We start from the raw sequence: 18,417 nt of genomic DNA, 5'->3' as shown, positions 1-18,417 counted from the left end.
CTCCCGCTTACGCTTTATGTCCCCCACCAGGGCCCTCTCCCAGTTCATCAACTTGTTGACCTCGGACACCATCCCCTCCCCTATTTCATTCCTCGCCAGTACCTTATCCTGCAACCTAGGGGCGGCAGCCCAGGAACGGCCGGCACCTGTCTTTAAAAAATCACGGATCTGCAGGTACCTAAAACTGTTCCCTCAGGGCAGTTCATACTCCTCCTCCAGGTCCTCCAACCTTGCAAACTTGCTCTGTATGAACAGGTCTCCAAATCACTTGATCTCCAGGAAAACCTTCCTAACCCCAGGGTCTTCACGGCCCACACAAAACCCAGAGATCAGTGCATTAACCTTTTTGAAAAACGACTTTGGGACAAAGATTGGGAGATTCTAAAACACAAACAGGAATTGTGGCAGCACAGTCACTTTTATTGTCTGCATCTACCCCACCAGCTAAAGCGGGACCTCTTAAAGTCCTCTTTCATCTGTTCCACCAGCCAAGTCCGGTTCAGCTTATACAGCTGCGCCCAGCCCGAGTCACCTGAATGCCCAAGTACCTAAAACTCACCCTCAGCACCTTGAACAGCAGCTCCCCTAACCTCCTCTCCTGCCCTCTAGTCTCAATCAGGAACACCTCGCTCCTTCCCATATTCAACTTGTACCCTGAGAACCAGCCAGATTCCTCCAAAATCCACATGATGTGCCAATACTACCCAATGGGTCTGAACTATATAGCAGCAGGCCCTCCGCATACAGTGAGACCCTGTGCTCAGTGCCCCCCACCCCGCCCAATCCCTCTCCAGTCCCTCAACGTCCTAGGCGCCATTGCCAGCGATCTATCGACAAAACGAAGAGCAACAGGGAGAGTGGACATCCCTTCCTCGTTCCCTGATGCAGCCCAAAATATCCTGAACTTACTCTGTTCTTCTGCACAGTTGTGACCGGCACCTTGTGTAGCAACCGGACCATCCACAAAATCCTGCAGGAACCGCGCGCCCCACCCATACACACACACAAGTGCCCCCACTCCACCCGATTAAACGCCTTCTCTGCGTCCATCGCCACCTCCACGCCTGCCCCTCTAAAGGCATCAAAATTACATTGAGCAACCTCCTCAAATTCTCTGTCAACTGTCTCCCCTTCACAAAATCCGTTTGGTCCTCACCTATCACCCCTAGGACTCCTCGATTCGCAAGACCAGCACCTTCGCCACAACTTGACATCTCTGTTCAGTAACGCTATCGGGTAGTATGACCCACACTGCTCCAGATCCCCTTTTTCAATATCAGGGAGATGGAAGCCTGCAACGTATAGGGGAGAGTCCCCGTCCCCCGTCCCCCCACTTCTCCCTTGCCTCATTATACACCCTCACCAGCAGTGGCCCCAGGTCCCCCCCCCCCCACAAACATTTTATAGAACTCCACTGGGAACCTGTCCAACTCGTATAGAATCCTGTAAAATGCCTTAAATACGCCATTTACCCCCCTCTGGGTCCAACACCACCCTGCCCTCCTAAGTTCATAAGATAGATAGGCAGAATTAGGCCATTCGGCCCATCGAGTCTGCTCCGCCATTCTATCATGGCTGATATGTTCCTCATCTGCTAACTACAATATTACAGACCAAGAGCTGGATTGCGAAATCAGCTAGAGCATCTCCTCCCTAGAACACATGACCTAGGAGCAGGAGTAGGAATTTAGCCTCCCGAGCCTAAACACCCTCAATGTGATTATGGCTGATCCCATCCTGGCTTCAATTCCACCTTCCTGCCCATTCTTCAGTACCCTTCAACCCATTACCAATTAAAAATCTGTCTAACTCCTCCTTCAATTTACTCACTGTTCCTGTGTCCACCGCACTCTGGGGTAGCGAATCCCACAGATTCACAACCCTTTGGGAGAAGTAGTTTTCCCTCAAATCTGTTTTAAATTTGCTACCTCTTATTCTAAGATTATGACCTTGTTTTAGAATGCCCCACAAAGGAAGCATCAGCTCCACGTCTACTTTATCCATAACTTTAGCATCTTGTATACCTTAATTAGATCTCCCTCATTCTTCTAAACTCTCGAGAGTATAGGCCTAAACTGTTCAATCTCTCCTCATACGACAAATCACTCATCTCTGAAATCGATCTTGTGAACCACCTCTTTTTTTTTTTTTTAATATTTTATTGAAAATTTTTGGTCAACCAACACAGTACATTGTGCATCCTTTACAAAATATTATAGCAACACAAATAACAATGACCTATTTTATAAACAGAAAATGAATAAATAATAAATAACAAAAATGAAAACTAACCCTAATTGGCAACTGCCTTATCACAAGTAACACTCTCCAAAAATATAATTTAACAGTCCAATATATAATTATCTGTAGCAACGACCTATACATATTATACAGTATATATTAACAACCCTGAGAGTCCTTCTGGTTCCTCCTCCTCCTCCTCTCCCCCCCCCACCCCCCCCGATCCTGGGCTGCTGCTGCTGCCTTCTTTTTTCCATTCCATCTATCTTTCTGCGAGGTATTCGACGAACGGTTGCCACCGCCTGGTGAACCCTTGAGCCGACCCCCTTAGGACAAACTTAATCCGCTCTAGCTTTATAAACCCTGCCATGTCATTTATCCAGGTCTCCACTCCCCGGGGGCTTGGCTTCTTTCCACATTAGCAATATCCTACGCCGGGCTACTAGGGACGCAAAGGCCAAAACATTGGCCTCTCTCGCCTCCTGCACTCCCGGCTCTTGTGCAACCCCAAATATAGCCAACCCCCAGCTTGGTTCGACCCGGACCCCTACTACTTTTGAAAGCACCTTTGTCACCCCCATCCAAAACCCCTGTAGTGCCGGGCATGACCAAAACATATGGGTATGATTCGCTGGGCTTCTCGAGCACCTCGCACACCTATCCTCCACCCAAAAAAATTTACTGAGCCGTGCTCCAGTCATATGCGCCCTGTGTAATACCTTAAACTGAATCAGGCTTAGCCTGGCACACGAGGACGACGAGTTTACCCTGCTTAGGGCATCTGCCCACAGCCCCTCCTCGATCTCCTCCCCCAGCTCTTCTTCCCATTTCCCTTTTAGTTCATCTACCATAGTCTCCCCTTCGTCCCTCATTTCCCTATATATATCTGACACCTTACCATCCCCCACCCATGTCTTTGAGATCACTCTGTCCTGCACCTCTTGTGTCGGGAGCTGCGGGAATTCCCTCACCTGTTGCCTCGCAAAAGCCCTCAGTTGATTATACCTGATGGCATTCCCTTGGGGCAACCCATATTTCTCGGTCAGCGCTCCCAGACTCGCGAACTTCCCATCCACAAACAGATCTTTCAATTGCGTTATTCCTGCTCTTTGCCACATTCCATATCCCCCATCCATTCCCCCCGGGGCAAACCTATGGTTGTTTCTTATCGGGGACCCCCCCAAGGCTCCAGTCTTTCCCCTATGCCGTCTCCACTGTCCCCAAATCTTCAGTGTAGCCACCACCACCGGGCTTGTGGTGTAGTTCCTCGGTGAGAACGGCAATGGGGCTGTCACCATAGCCTGTAGGCTAGTCCCCCTACAGGACGCCCTCTCTAATCTCTTCCACGCCGCTCCCTCCTCCTCTCCCATCCACTTACTCACCATTGAAATATTAGCGGTGTAATCTTCTGATTACAAGTTATTCCTATAAATTAAAGATTCTTTCAAGCGGCCCAATAATACTCACTTAGGCTCGGTAGTGCCAGCCCCCCCCTATCCCTGCTACGCTGTAAGAATCCCTTCCTCACTCTCGGGGTCTTCCCGGCCCACACAAAACCTATGATGCTCTTTTCGATCCTTTTAAAAAAAGCCTTCGTGATCACCACCGGGAGGCACTGAAACACAAAGAGGAATCTCGGGAGGACCACCACCTTAACCGCCTGCACCCTCCCTGCCAGTGACAGGGATACCATGTCCCATCTCTTGAAGTCCTCCTCCATTTGTTCCACCAACCGCGTTAAATTTAACCTATGCAATGTGCCCCAATTCTGGGCTATCTGGATCCCCAGGTAACGAAAGTCCCTTGTTACCTTCCTCAACGGTAGGTCCTCTATTTCTCTACTCTGCTCCCCTGGATGCACCACAAACAACTCACTTTTCCCCATGTTCAATTTATACCCTGAAAAATCCCCAAACTCCCCAAGTATCCGCATTATTTCTGGCATCCCCTCCGCCGGGTCTGCCACATATAGTAACAAATCGTCCGCATACAAAGATACCCGGTGTTCTTCTCCTCCTCTAAGTATTCCCCTCCACTTCTTGGAACCCCTCAACGCTATCGCCAGGGGCTCAATCGCCAGTGCAAACAATAATGGGGACAGAGGGCATCCCTGCCTTGTCCCTCTATGGAGCCGAAAATATGCAGATCCCCGTCCATTCGTGACCACGCTCGCCATCGGGGCCCTATACAACAGCTGCACCCATCTAACATACCCCTCTCCAAAACCAAATCTCCTCAACACCTCCCACAAATAATCCCACTCCACTCTATCAAATGCTTTCTCGGCATCCATCGCCACTACTATCTCCGTTTCCCCCTCTGGTGGGGGCATCATCATTACCCCTAACAGCTTCCGTATATTCGTGTTCCGCTGTCTCCCCTTCACAAACCCAGTTTGGTCCTCGTGGACCATCCCCGGGACACATTCCTCTATCTATTCTCATTGCCATTACCTTGGCCAGGATCTTGGCATCTACATTTAGGAGGGAAATAGGTCTATAGGACCCGCATTGTAGCGGGTCCTTTTCCTTCTTTAAGAGAAGCGATATCGTTGCTTCAGACATAGTCGGGGGCAGTTGTCCCCTTTCCTTTGCCTCATTAAAGGTCCTCGTCAATACCGGGGCGAGCAAGTCCACATATTTTCTATAGAATTCGACTGGGAATCCATCCGGTCCCGGGGCCTTTCCCGCCTGCATGCTCCTAATTCCTTTCACCACTTCTTCTACCTCGATCTGTGCTCCCAGTCCCACCCTTTCCTGCTTTTCCACCTTGGGAAATTACAGACGATCCAAAAAGCCCATCATTCTCTCCCTCCCATCCGGGGGTTGAGCTTCATATAATTTTTTATAAAATGTCTTGAACACTCCATTCACTCTCTCCGCTCCCTGCTCCATCTCTCCTTCCTCATCCCTCACTCCCCCTATTTCCCTCGCTGCTCCCCTTTTCCTCAATTGGTGTGCCAGCAACCTGCTCGCCTTCTCCCCATATTCGTACTGTACACCCTGTGCCTTCCTCCATTGTGCCTCTGCAGTGCCCGTAGTCAGCAAGTCAAATTCTACATGTAGCCTTTGCCTTTCCCTGTACAGTCCCTCCTCCGGTGCTTCCGCATATTGTCTGTCCACCCTCAAAAGTTCTTGCAGCAACCGCTCCCGTTCCTTACTCTCCTGCTTCCCTTTATGTACCCTTATTGATATCAGCTCCCCTCTAACCACCGCCTTCAGCGCCTCCCAGACCACTCCCACCTGGACCTCCCCATTATCATTGAGTTCCAAGTACTTTTCAATACACCCCCTCACCCTTAGACACACCCCCTCATCTGCCATTAGTCCCATGTCCATTCTCCAGGGTGGGCGCCCTCCTGTTTCCTCCCCTATCTCCAAGTCCACCCAGTGTGGAGCGTGATCCGAAATGGCTATAGCCGTATACTCCGTTCCCCTCACCTTCGGGATCAACGCCCTTCCCAGCACAAAAAGGTCTATTCGCGAGTAGACTTTATGGACATAGGAGAAAAACGAGAACGCCTTACTCCTAGGTCTGCTAAATCTCCACGGGTCTACACCTCCCATCTGCTCCATAAAATCTTTAAGTACCTTGGCTGATGCCGGCCTCCTTCCAGTCCTGGACTTCGACCTATCCAGCCCTGGTTCCAACACCGTATTAAAATCTCCCCCCATTATCAGCTTTCCCATCTCTAGGTCCGGAATGCGTCCTAGCATCCGCCTCATAAAATTGGCATCATCCCAGTTCGGGGCATATACGTTTACCAAAACCACCGTCTCCCCCTGTAGTTTGCCACTCACCATCACGTATCTGCCCCCGTTATCCGCCACTATAGTCTTTGCCTCGAACGTTACCCGCTTCCCCACTAATATAGCCACCCCCCTGTTTTTCGCATCTAGCCCCGAATGGAACACCTGCCCCACCCATCCTTTGCGTAGCCTAACCTGGTCTATCAGTTTCAGGTGCGTTTCCTGTAACATAACCACATCTGCCTTAAGTTTCTTAAGGTGTGCGAGTACCCGTGCCCTCTTTATCGGCCCGTTCAACTCTCTCACGTTCCACGTGATCAGCCAGGTTGGGGGGCTTCCTACCCCCCCCCCTGTCGATTAGCCATCCCCTTTTTCCAGCTCCTCACCCGGTTCCCACGCAGCTGTATCTCCCCCAGGCGGTGCCCCCCCGCCCATCCCCTCCCATACCAGCTCCCCCCTCTCCCCAGCAGCAGCAACCCAGTAATTCCCCCCTCCCACCCCCACCCGCTAGATCCCCCGCTAGCGTAATTACTCCCCCTCCCATGTTGCTCCCAGAAGTCAGCAAACTCTGGCCGACCTCGGCTTCCCCCCGTGACCTCGGCTCACACCGTGCGACGCCCCCTCCTTCCTGCTTCTCTATTCCCGCCATGATTATCATAGCGCGGGAACCAAGCCCGCGCTTCTCCCTTGGCCCCGCCCCCAATGGCCAACGCCCCATCTCCTCCACCTCCCCTCCTCCCCCCATCACCACCTGTGGAAGAGAGAAAAGTTACCACATCGCAGGATTAGTACATAAAACTCCTCTTTCCCCCCTTTTTAACCCCCCTCTTCGCCCCCCACATTCGCCCCACCACTTTGTTCAAACGTTCTTTTTAACAACCCGCTCATTCCAGTTTTTCTTCCACAATAAAAGTCCACGCTTCATCCGCCGTCTCAAAGTAGCGGTGCCTTCCTCGATATGTGACCCACAGTCTTGCCGGTTGCAGCATTCCAAATTTTATCTTCTTTTTATGAAGCACCGCCTTGGCCCGATTAAAGCTCGCCCTCCTTCTCGCCACCTCCGCACTCCAGTCTTGATAAACGCGGATCACCGCGTTCTCCCATTTACTGCTCCGAGTTTTCTTTGCCCATCTAAGGACCATTTCTTTATCCTTAAAACGGAGGAATCTCACCACTATGGCTCTGGGAATTTCTCCTGCTCTCGGTCCTCGCGCCATCACTCGGTATGCTCCCTCCACCTCCAACGGACCCGCCGGGGCCTCCGCTCCCATTAACGAGTGCAGCATCGTGCTCACATATGCCCCGACGTCCGCTCCCTCCACACCTTCAGGAAGACCAAGAATCCTCAGGTTGTTCCTCCTTGCATTGTTCTCCAGTGTCTCCAACCTTTCCACACATCGTTTCTGATGTGCCTCATGCGTCTCCGTCTTCACCACCAGGCCCTGTATGTCGTCCTCATTCTCGGCTGCCTTTGCCTTCACGACCCGAAGCTCCCGCTCCTGGGTCTTTTGTTCCTCCTTTAGCCCTTCGATCGCCTGTAGTATCGGGGCCAACAGCTCTTTCTTCCTTCCCTTTTATGTACCTGTAGAAGCTTTTGCTCTCCTTTTTGATATTATGTGCAATTTCTTTTTCGTAATTTACATCGGCTATTTTTATTATTTTTTTTAATATCCCTTTGTTTACGTTTGAAAGTTTCCCAATCTTCCAGTCTGCCACTGGCCTTTGCACTACAAATATACATGGTGAGATGACACCATAGAGGTGGTTGACCTGTTTAAATATAACTCAATAAGTGGTTCAACCACACAACCATTAAATCAAAAGCAATTAAGCAGTTTATAACTCAGTTTTTGTCTTTATAATGTCCTTGACCTCCTTGTTTAGCCATGGATGTTTTTTACCCCTCTTCCCATCTTTCTTCCTCACTGGGCTCCCGCGCTCTCAAATTGTGATTTCCCCATATATACTTTTGGATATTTCTTCAGGAAAAGAATGTTTTAACATGCAGTATCCTATTCGAGCAAATTACTGCCCAAATGGTATTTTAAGAATTTGTTTTCTGCAGATATCCATCCACCCATTCTTGTTGCTGGACACCTGATTAATTTAAGGCTAGCCTAACCACCAATGGGTGGTCTGTAGCCCCAAACACATGACGACAACCATTTTTTAGATATTTGTGTATATATGAGTCCCTGTATACTTGTGCTTTTTGTCCATGTATTTTAGTTAGAATGCAAAAACTAGATCAGTCTACTCGCTACTTTCTAGAGGTTTTGCTTAACTGTTGACTTTTTTTCATCAGCCTTGTACACAGAGGAAAGAATATGACCTTTAATATCTGACTGCTCAATTCCCTTTGATTTATGGTTTGGTGGTTGAGTCACTTATTGGGTTATATTTAGACAGGTCAGCCACCTCAATGGTGTCATCTCACCATGTATGTTCTCTATAACCATATGTGAAGCTATTGTTTCCCTGATATTCCACTTCACAACGATCATGATCTCACATTTTGCTTTTAGATTTTATTTGAAAATTATCTTGTGTCTGAACATTCTAAGTACCCATGGTACAAGGGACTAAATATCCCCACCCCAAAACTGGCCGGGAAAGGAACATTGTGAACTGTTCTATCTATCGGCAGCTGGTTGAAAATTAGAATGGATCATGGAGTCAAGTGCCATAAGATTTATATCTCACTGAGGACACCTGCCTAAATTCAATCAGAGTTTTGTCATGCAGTATCCGATTAGGCACAGCCCGCATAAGTCCTGATGGATGTTGTCATTTTTAAATTCTGTTGAAATAGTCAATCTCTGTTTATTTATAGAGTAATTGTGATGGAACAGGAGCCAGATATTTGATTGGATGTGGTTATAATGCCTACCCAATGGGGTCTGAATATGCAGACTACCCTCAGATGGATGAGAAGCAGCAGAAGGACCGAGAAGCCAGGAAGTTTCGGTACATTGTACACGCTGAGCAGAATGCTTTAACCTTCCGGTAGGTACTCTAAACATTTTGGAACAGTTTATATTACTGCCTTTCACTCAATTGTCTATGCATAAAAGAAGGAAAGATTCTGTACATTTCAAATTCTCTGGGCAACAAACAAAACAGGGCAGCCAATCTGGCCACAGCAAGATACCGCAAACAGAAATGACCTACCAGATAATCTGTTACTGGTGATGTTGGTTGAGGGATAAATATTGGCCAGGACTGCAGAAGAAATTCCCTGCTTGTCTTCTAAAAAGCGCTTCCGCCTGAGGGAACAGATGGAGCCTCGGTTAATGTCTCGCCTGAAAGACAGCACCATACCGTGAGGACTGGAGTAGTTCAAGAAGGTGAATCGCCTCCACCTCCTGAAGGGAAATTGGGGATGGGCAATAAATGCTGGCCTCGCCGCCCAGGGGCAGACGCCAGGAGGTGTGGGACGCATGCTGGAGGCTAGCCCAGGAGGGGTTATGATTGACCGGGGGGGGGGGGCTGCCCAACCAGGCTGATCACATGGAATGTGAGAGAGTTGAATGGGCCTGTCAAGAGGGCCCACGTGTACGCGCATTTGAAAAGCTTGAAGGCGGACGTGGCGATGATACAGGAAACACACCTGAGGGTGGTGGATGAGAGTTCACTGAGGAATGGGTGGGTAGGGCAGGTATTCCATTCCATTCCAAAACAAGGGGGTGGTGATTTTGATTAACAAGCGGGTGGCGTTTGAAGTGGGAAGTATAGTGGAGGACACTGGGGAGAGGTATGTTATGGTGAGTGGGAAATTGGAGGGGATGCCGGAGGTGCTGGTGAACATTGGTGCTCCGAACTGGATGATGTAGAGTTCATGAGGGGGGGGGATCTGCGGAATTTTGGGAGGTCGACAGCGAAAGAATATTCATTCTTCTCCCATGTGCATGAAGTGTACACCCAAATTGACTTCTTTATTTTAAATAAGACTTTGCTGGCGGGGATGGTGGATGCTGAGTACACACCTGTCATAATATACACCAGTATATCATGGTCACTATATAGACAGAGGGCATCAGAGTTCCCGCTCATTCGGGATGCAGCCTCTCAGAAGGACAGAGCTTGCAGCACAGATCTTTACCATGTGCTGAGTGCATAGACTAGTTAGGACAGGCATAGGTCTCTAGTTTAATCTAACATCGTGTTAACCCACAGTGAAAGTATGTTCAACAGTTTCTAATTTAATAAAATAGTGTTGTACTATTGTAAGTGTTGGTGGCCTGTATGTGTTCCACGGATCCAGAGCACCCAACACGTCATGGTACCAGTAGTTGAGGGATGTTAGAACTTCTTAGACCTACCTGCAAGTGATCTGCCTTCCACCAGCATACAGCCATCCTGCAAATGGACAGTGTCCGCCCGCCGCCGCCACTCGGCATCACCGGTAACCTAGGGGCCAACTGGAAGACTTTCAAACAACGCTTACAGCTCTACCTTGAAGCCACAGACCGGGAAGCTGCCTCACTAGGAAGATCGCTCTCTTCCTATCCACGGCCGGGGAACATGCCATCCACATTTTCAATTCTCTCACCTTTGCTGATGGTGAAGATAAATCAAAATTCAAGACGGTCCTCCTTAAGTTTGACAGTCACTGCGACTTCGAGGTGAATGAAAGTTTTGAGCGCTGTGTATTCCAACAGCGTTTGCAGGGTAAGGATGAACCTTTCCAATCCTTCCTCGCCCACCTCCGCATCCTTGCGCAGTCCTGTAATTACAGGCCCACCTCCGACTTCATGATACGCGACCAGATCGTTTTCGGTGTTCAGTCGGACCCCCTACGCCAGCAACTCCTCAAGGTAAAGCAGCTCACCCTAGCGATTGCCATCGAGACCTGCATGCTACATCAACACGCCACTAGTCTGTATTCCCATATCCAAGCGGCTGAAACGGCGCGGCGCGGTCCCCATGAGGCAGAACGGGTCCAAGCAATCGAGCAACTCCAGCGCCTCGGCCTGGATGAGGGCGGCCTTTTCGCAGACTCCCACGCTTGTGCGCATCGAACGAGAGGACGTCGACGACGTACTGCGCAGGTGTGCACCACGTACGACCGCACCACGCATGCACGGTGGCGCAGCGAACATACTGACGCTACAATGTGCGGCAACTGTGGCTCCGCCCACTTAAAGCGGCAATGTCCTGCCAAATCCCAATGATGCCTGCGATGTGGCAAACTTGGCCACTATGCTGCTTTTTGCAGATCAGCTCAGCCTGCCAACTCTCGGCGCTCCAGCCAGCCCCTCGGGAATGTCTGGGCCATTCAACCCACGGTCACCGAGCCCGATTCGGACCTGCTACCCGATATTGACACCGAGGACCCGAAGGCGCCTTTTCGAGTCGCTTTCATTATAAAAAAAAACAGGGTGTCCCCGAAGCAAAGAATCCAGCCTCTATCGGTATACAGCATCGATCCAGACGATGAGTGGTGTACCACCCTTACGGTCAACCGGTCCCAAATACGATTCCGCCTGGAACCGGTGCCTCCGTCAATCTCATTGACCTCCAAAGCCTTAGTGTCAAACCAGCCATCCTGCCATCAGCCTGCCAGCTATTAGATTATAATGGCAATGCCATTGCTGCCAGCGGCTCATGCCAACTTGAAGTGACACACAGGTCACGCAAAGCCATCCTTCCCTTTGAAATCGTGGGCTCCTCGAAAGCCTCCCTGCTTGGCGTGCAGGTATGCAAGCTGTTGAACCTAGTTCAGAGAGTTCACTCTCTCTCATGCTGACGCGTCTGCCTTTCAGGACACTGACTTCAGGGTGCAGATCGACGCCATTATCAACCAGCACCACAACGTCTTCGAGGGCATGGGCACGCTCCCGTACACCTACAAGATTTTATTAAAACCGAATGCCACGCCTGTGGTGCACGCACCACGCAGGGTCCCAGCACCCCTTAAGGACCGCCTCAAGAAGCAGCTGCAGGTCCTCCAGAACCAAGGAGTGATTTCCAAAGCCATGGAACCGACCGACTGGGTCAGTTCCATGGTATGTGTAAAAAGGCCTTCCGGCGAATTGAGAATTTGCATTGATCCCAAGGATCTAAATCGCAATATTATGAGCGAACACTACCCAATTCCGAAGAGCGTAAAGCTCACATGTGAGATGGCTCGCGCCAAGCTCTTTACCAAACTCGACGCCTCAAAAGGATTCTGGCAAATCCAGCTCGATAAATCCAGCGGGAAACTCTGCCCATTTAACACCCCCTTTGGAAGATATTGTTGCAACAGGATGCCGTTTGGGATCATCTCTGCATCAGAAGTGTTCCATAGGATTATGGAACAAACGATGGAAGGTATTGAAGGTGTTCGCGTCTATGTCGATGACATAATCATTTGGTCCACCACCCCGCAGGAGCATGTTGGTCGCCTCCAGCACGCATTCAGACGTATACATGAGCATGACCTCAGCCTCAACAGGGCCAAATGCTCTTTTGGTCAGACAGAACTCAAGTCCCTCGGGGTCCACATGTCCCAATTGGGTGTGCAGCCGGATGCGGACAAGATAGCTGCCATCACAGCTATGAAAACACCAGAGGACAAGAAGGCGGTCCTCCGATTTCTGGACATGGTCAATTTTTTAGGGAAATTCATCCCTAACCTCGCCTCTCATACCACGGCTCTCAGGAACCTGGTCAGGAAAACGACAGACTTCCAATGGCTCCCTGCCCATGAGTGCGAAAAGAGAGAACTCAAGGCAAAACTGACCACGGCCCCAGTCTTAGCTTTCCTTGATCCAGCAAAGGAGACCAAAATTTCGACCGATGCCAGTCAATCCGGCATTGGGGCAGTGCTCCTTCAAAGAAACCTTTGCTCGACACGGCATCCGCTCACGGTTATGTCGGACAATGGCCCCTGCTTCGCCAGCCAAGAATGGTCCAACTTTGCCAGGCGGTACAATTTTGCCCATGTGACATCCAGTCCCCTGTACCCCCAATCCAACGGCAAAGCAGAGAAGGGAGTACATATCATCAAACTGCTCCTATGCAAGGCTGTTGATGCTGGGTCTGATTTCTACCTTGCCTTGCTGGCCTATCGCTCCGCCCCACTGTCCACTGGCCTGTCGCCAGCCCAGTTACTCATGGGTCACACCCTGAGGACGATGGTGCCGTCCATCCATGTCCCAGACCTCGACCACGTTCCGGTCCTTCGCCGGATGTAGCTGTCTCGTGCACAGCACAAGGCGGCTCATGACTCCTGTGCAGCTGATCTCCCTGCTGTGGCTCCAGATGACAACGTCCGCGTCCATCTTCCGGATGGTGGCTGGTCTGCAACCGCTGTTGTCCTTCGGCAGGTGGCCCCCCGCTCGTTCCTGGTTCGTCTACCGGATGGCTCTATTCTGCGCCGCTATCGACGCACCCTTCGTCTCGTTCCACACTCGCCACGTGATCCTCCACTGTCGCCTCGCTCTCCTGCTGAGCCTGCCTCGGACTATGCAGAGCTCCCTGTCACTCTGCCTCCCCCTGACTTTGACGCAGTCCAGCCCGCTCCTGAACCGGCGGCTCTCGACCCATCCTTGAGGCGGCCAACCAGAATTCGTCACCCACCTCTGCGACTAAATTTATGAACTTTTCGAATTTATGGGCTTTCTGAATTGTTTCGGTGCTTTGTTTGATCGTTTCCCTGGTTTGTATATATTGTTGATCTTGTTACTCTTGTTGCATACTGCTTCTCTGCACCAGGCACCTTCCCATGTAAATAGCTTAGTTCTCATGTCCGTAGTCCTGCAAATATGTCTTTGCACCCCACACGTAGTTAGGAACATTCTCACCACTCATTATTTATTGCCACATACATACATTCTTTTTATAAAAGGGGGGATGTCATAATATACACCAGTATATCATGGTGCAGACACACACACTGATGGACACACAGCAAGACCAATCAACACACACACCGCAGCCAATCACCAGTTAGAGCACACTCACTATAAAGACAGGGGGCATCAGAGTTCCCGCTCATTCGGGTTGCAGCCTCTCAGAAGGACAGAGCTTACAGCTTACAGCACAGATCTTCACCATGTACTGAGTGCATAGACTGGTTCGGACAGGCATAGGTCTTTAGTTTAATCTAACATCGTGTTGACCCACAGTGAAAGTATGTTCAACAGTTTCTAACTTAATAAAATAGTGTTGTACTATTTTAAGTGTTGGTGGCCTGTATGTGTTCCACGGATCCAGAGCACCCAACACATTAATGCCGATAGTGGTGTCTGATCACGCCCCACACTGGGTGAGTAAGGGGGGGGCAGCACCCGCAGTGGAGGTTAGATGTGGGGCTGTTGGCGGAGGAAGAGGTGTGTGAGCGGGTGAGGGAGGCCATTCAAAGGTATGTGGAGATAAACGATATGGGGGAGGTTTCGGCAGCCACAGTATGGGAGGCGTTGAAGGCGGTGGTGAGAGGGGAGTTCATTTTGACACGGGCACACGGAGAAGGCGGAGCGGGTGGAGATGGATAGGTTAGTGGAGCAGATTCTCCAGGTGGACAGGATGTACTTGGAAGCCCCGGAAGCGGGGCTGTGAAGAAGCGGCAGAAGCTGCGGGTGGAGTTTGGGTTACGATCTGCGGTGGGGCAACTGAGAAAGGCGCGAGGGGCAGGGTACGAATATGTGGAAGAGTCATGCAGGATGCTGGCGCACCAGTTGAGGAAGCAGGAGGCGGACCTCCGGTGGCGACTATGCTGAGAACAGCCGCACATTTAGCAGCTCCTGCTCTTGGTAGGTTTTTTTAACGGCTTTTAAGCTGGATTTTCGTGGAAATTTTTTCTAACATAAGTGGATAAAAGCGAGACAAGGAAAAGGCGACCCCTATCCTATGGAATTACGCTCGAAAACTATTCGCAAAAGAAGGAATCAAAAGTTGTTGGAAGTGAGGAGCTGAGCTTGGTGGCTGCAATGGCAGAGAAACGAGATCCAGTGGTCGTCAGATCAGTTGGTTGCATACCTGGATGAGAAGTTTGCCCGGCACCATAAGGAGTGTGCGGAGGAAATGACCAAGGTGGTTGCCTCGATTAAGGATGGAGGTGATAGTGAAGACCCAGGGACAGTCGATCCAAAAGCTGCAGGAGCAGGCGATGGAGCAAGAGGAGCAGTCCACTGGGATGGCACTGCAAATTGGTATTTTACAAGATCGGCAAAAGTGACTGTTGGAAAATGTGGAGAACCTGGAGAATCATTCCCGCAGGCAGAACGTTCGGATCCTCGGTCTCCCGGAGGGAAAGGAAGAATCTGATGCCGGTGCGTATGTTATGAGGATGTTGGAGAAAATGATGGGGGCAGAGGCATTCGACAGGCTGTTGGAGGTGGACCGGGCTCACCGAGCACTTATGCGCAAACCCCAGGGTCGTGAGCCCCCGAGAGTGTTGGTGGTGAGGCTTCACCGATTCCTGGACAAGGAACGCATCATGAGATCGGCTAGGGAGACAAAACGGTTCGTATGGGAAGAAGCTGAGATCCGGGTCTACCAGGACTTGGGAACAGAACTTGCTAAGAGGAGGGCGAGTTTCAATCAAGTTAAAGCAGCGCTGTATGTGAAAGGAATAAAATTTGGACTTCTCTACCTGGCCAGTCTTTGGCCCGTGTTTGTAAAATGAAAAGGGTAAATAATAATAAAGGGAAAAAAAAAAGAATGGAGGGGGGAGAAGAAGAGTTTTCAAATTAAGATGGTCTAGGAGGGAAAGACATCTGTTTGAGTTTTTACATATATAGTTTTTGCTGTCTCCATTTGCCTGGTTGTTTATACTTCTATTTGTTTGGGGCTCTGTTTGAAGGTGATTGGGATTGATAAGATGTTGTAAAGGGAAGGGGTGGGCCATTGAGTTTGGGCCTTACGTGGAGGGTGTGTTTGCATTTTGCACTCGGTGCTATTGTTCTGAAAACTTATGTTAAGAGCTGGGGTGCAAAAGATCCAGCAGCCGGTAGACTTTTGGGCTTCAGGGGTGGAGCTGCTAGGTTAGCTGGTAAGGGTAACTCACGGAAGCGAAGTGGGGGGTGAGCTGAAAAGTGACGGGGGTGGGGGTGGGGGGGGGGTGATTTACTGCTGACGATTTGCGGACTTCCAGGAGGCTGGAGATGGAGACTAGATGGCCGTTGCCGCCGATGGGCGGATCTGGGGAGGTGGGGACCATGGGCTAGGGGCTGGCTGATCAACAGGGGAGGGGGGCAAGAGCCCCCCTGACCAGACTGGTTACGTGGAATGTTCGTGGCCTGAATGGGCCGGTCAAGAGGGACTGTGTGTTCGCACACTTGAGACAGTTAAAGGCAGATGTGGCCATGTTACAGGAGACACACTTGAAGCTGGGGGATCAATTTAGTCTGAAAAAGGGATGTGTCGGGCAGGTGTTTCATTCAGGATTGGACTTCAAAACAAGGGGGGTGGCCATCCTGATTAATAAAAGGGTGGCGTTTGAGGTGGGGAAAATGGTGACAGACCCGGGAGACAGATTTATCATGGTGAGCGGGAAACTGGAGGGAATGGCAGTGGTGCTGGTGAATATATATGCCCCAAACTGGGACGACATCGCGTTTGTTAGGAAGATGCTGGGGAAAATCCCGGACCTCGACCCGCACCGGTTGATCATGGGGGCTGATTTTAATACGGTCTTGGATCCTAGGATGGACCGGTCGAGTTCTAGGTAGGGGAAAGTGTCAGCAATGGTAAAAGAGCTGCGAGGATTCATGGAGCACATGGGAGGTGTTGATCCGTGGTGACGTGAGAAGCCAAGGAGGAAGGAATATTCATTCTACTCCCATGTTCACAAGGTGTACTCCAGGACTGAGTTTTTTATATTGGGACAAAACATTATTAGCGGGGGTGGTGGACACAGAGTATTCAGCAATCGTATTATCGGACCATGCGCCACATTGGCTAGACCCACAGGTGAACACGAGAAACTCTCAGCGCCCACAGTGGAGGCTTGATGCAGGGTTGTTAGCAGACAATAAGATATGTGAGGGAGGCCATTCGGGGGTATATAAACACCAACGACACGGGAGAGACCGCAGCTGGGGTGGTGTGGGAGGCATTGAAAGCGGTCATCAGAGGGAAATATATTTCGATACGGGCCCATAGGGAGAGGGCTGAACGGGCGGAGCTCGATAGGCTAGTAGGAGAAATCTTGCGTGTGGATAGGAGATATGCGGAGTCCCCGAATGAGGAGCTCCTGAAGGAGCGTCAGAGACTTCAAATGGATTTTGGGTTCCTTTCCACGGGCAAGGCGGAGGGACAGCTGCGGAGGGTAGAAGGGGCAGTGTACGAATATGGGGAGAAAGCTAGTAGGATGTTGGCGCATCAGCTGAGTAAGCAGGAGGCGGCTAGAGAGATGGGGAAAATCAAGGATGAGAGGGGGAAAGTAGTGAGGGACCCGGGGACGGTTAATGATGTGTTCCGTGAATTTTATAGCCGTTTATGAGTCTGAACCCCCTGGGGAGGGGGGGGGGGATGAACCAATTCCTGGGGCGGCTAGAGTTTCCGAAAGGGGGGGGGGGCCCAATTGGGCTCGGTGAAGCGATAGACGGATTGGGGGCAATGCAAACGGGTAAGGCCCCGGGACCTGACTGATTCCCAATGGAATTCTACAAAACGTTTTTGGGGATAGATTGACCGCTGTTAGTCAAAGCTTTCAATAAATCCAAGGGGTTGGGAGTGTTTCCCCCAACGCTATCAATGGCATCAATCTCTCTCATCCTGAAGCGAGACAAGGACACGGAGAGCTGTGGATCATACAGACCAATTTCCCTTTTAAATGTAGATGCTAAATTACTGGCAAAGATATTGGCCACCAGAATAGAGGATTCTGTCCCGGAGGTAATAGGTGAGGATCAGACGGGGTTTGTGAAGGGCAGGCACCTGACGTCTAATATTAGGTGGCTTCTCAATGTTATAATGATGCCAGCCGAGGGGTGTGAGGCTGACTGGTAGTAGCCATGGACGGGTAGAACGTTTTCGACCGTGTGGAGTGGAAGTACCTATGGGATATCTTGGGCAGGTTCGGTTTCGGGCAGAGATTTGTGGACTGGGTCCAGCTGTTGTATCAAGCCCCGGTGAGAACCAACCGAACCCGGTCAGGATATTTTAATCTCGTGAGAGGGACAAGGCAAGGATGCTCGCTCTCTCCATTACTGTTTGCCCTGGACATAGAGCCTTTAGCAATGGCCCTTAGAGCATCGAATGTGTGGTGGGGAATAGTGAGCGGGGGGTGGGTGGAGCACAGGGCTTCTCTTTATGCGGTGACTTGCTGCTTTATGTTACAGACCCGGTGGGGGGAATGACCGAAATCATGGAGGTACTGGGAGAATTTGGACGATTTTCAGGCTACAAGCTGAATATGGGAAACAGCGAGATGTTTGTGATCCAGGCACGGGGACAGGAAAGGAGACTGAGGGAGTTACCTTTTAAAGTGGTGGCA

The 18,417-nt window shown here is 50.5% G+C and overlaps 1 protein-coding gene across 1 annotated transcript in view; it reads left to right on the top strand.

Annotated features, from left to right (window-relative positions):
- The window catches only part of cdadc1 (cytidine and dCMP deaminase domain containing 1), a 131,367-nt gene that overhangs the window by 90,939 nt on the left and 22,011 nt on the right, over positions 1-18,417 (top strand). The window contains exon 6 of the mRNA XM_072514244.1: positions 8,824-8,996. Coding sequence (XP_072370345.1) covers positions 8,824-8,996 — 173 coding nt within the window. The remainder of the gene's footprint in view (positions 1-8,823; positions 8,997-18,417) is intronic.

This window comes from Scyliorhinus torazame, chromosome 8 (assembly GCF_047496885.1).
Source record: "Scyliorhinus torazame isolate Kashiwa2021f chromosome 8, sScyTor2.1, whole genome shotgun sequence".
NCBI lineage: Eukaryota > Metazoa > Chordata > Chondrichthyes > Carcharhiniformes > Scyliorhinidae > Scyliorhinus > Scyliorhinus torazame.
Note: the sequence above shows the minus strand (reverse complement) of the source record. Positions and strands in the feature narration are given on the sequence as shown.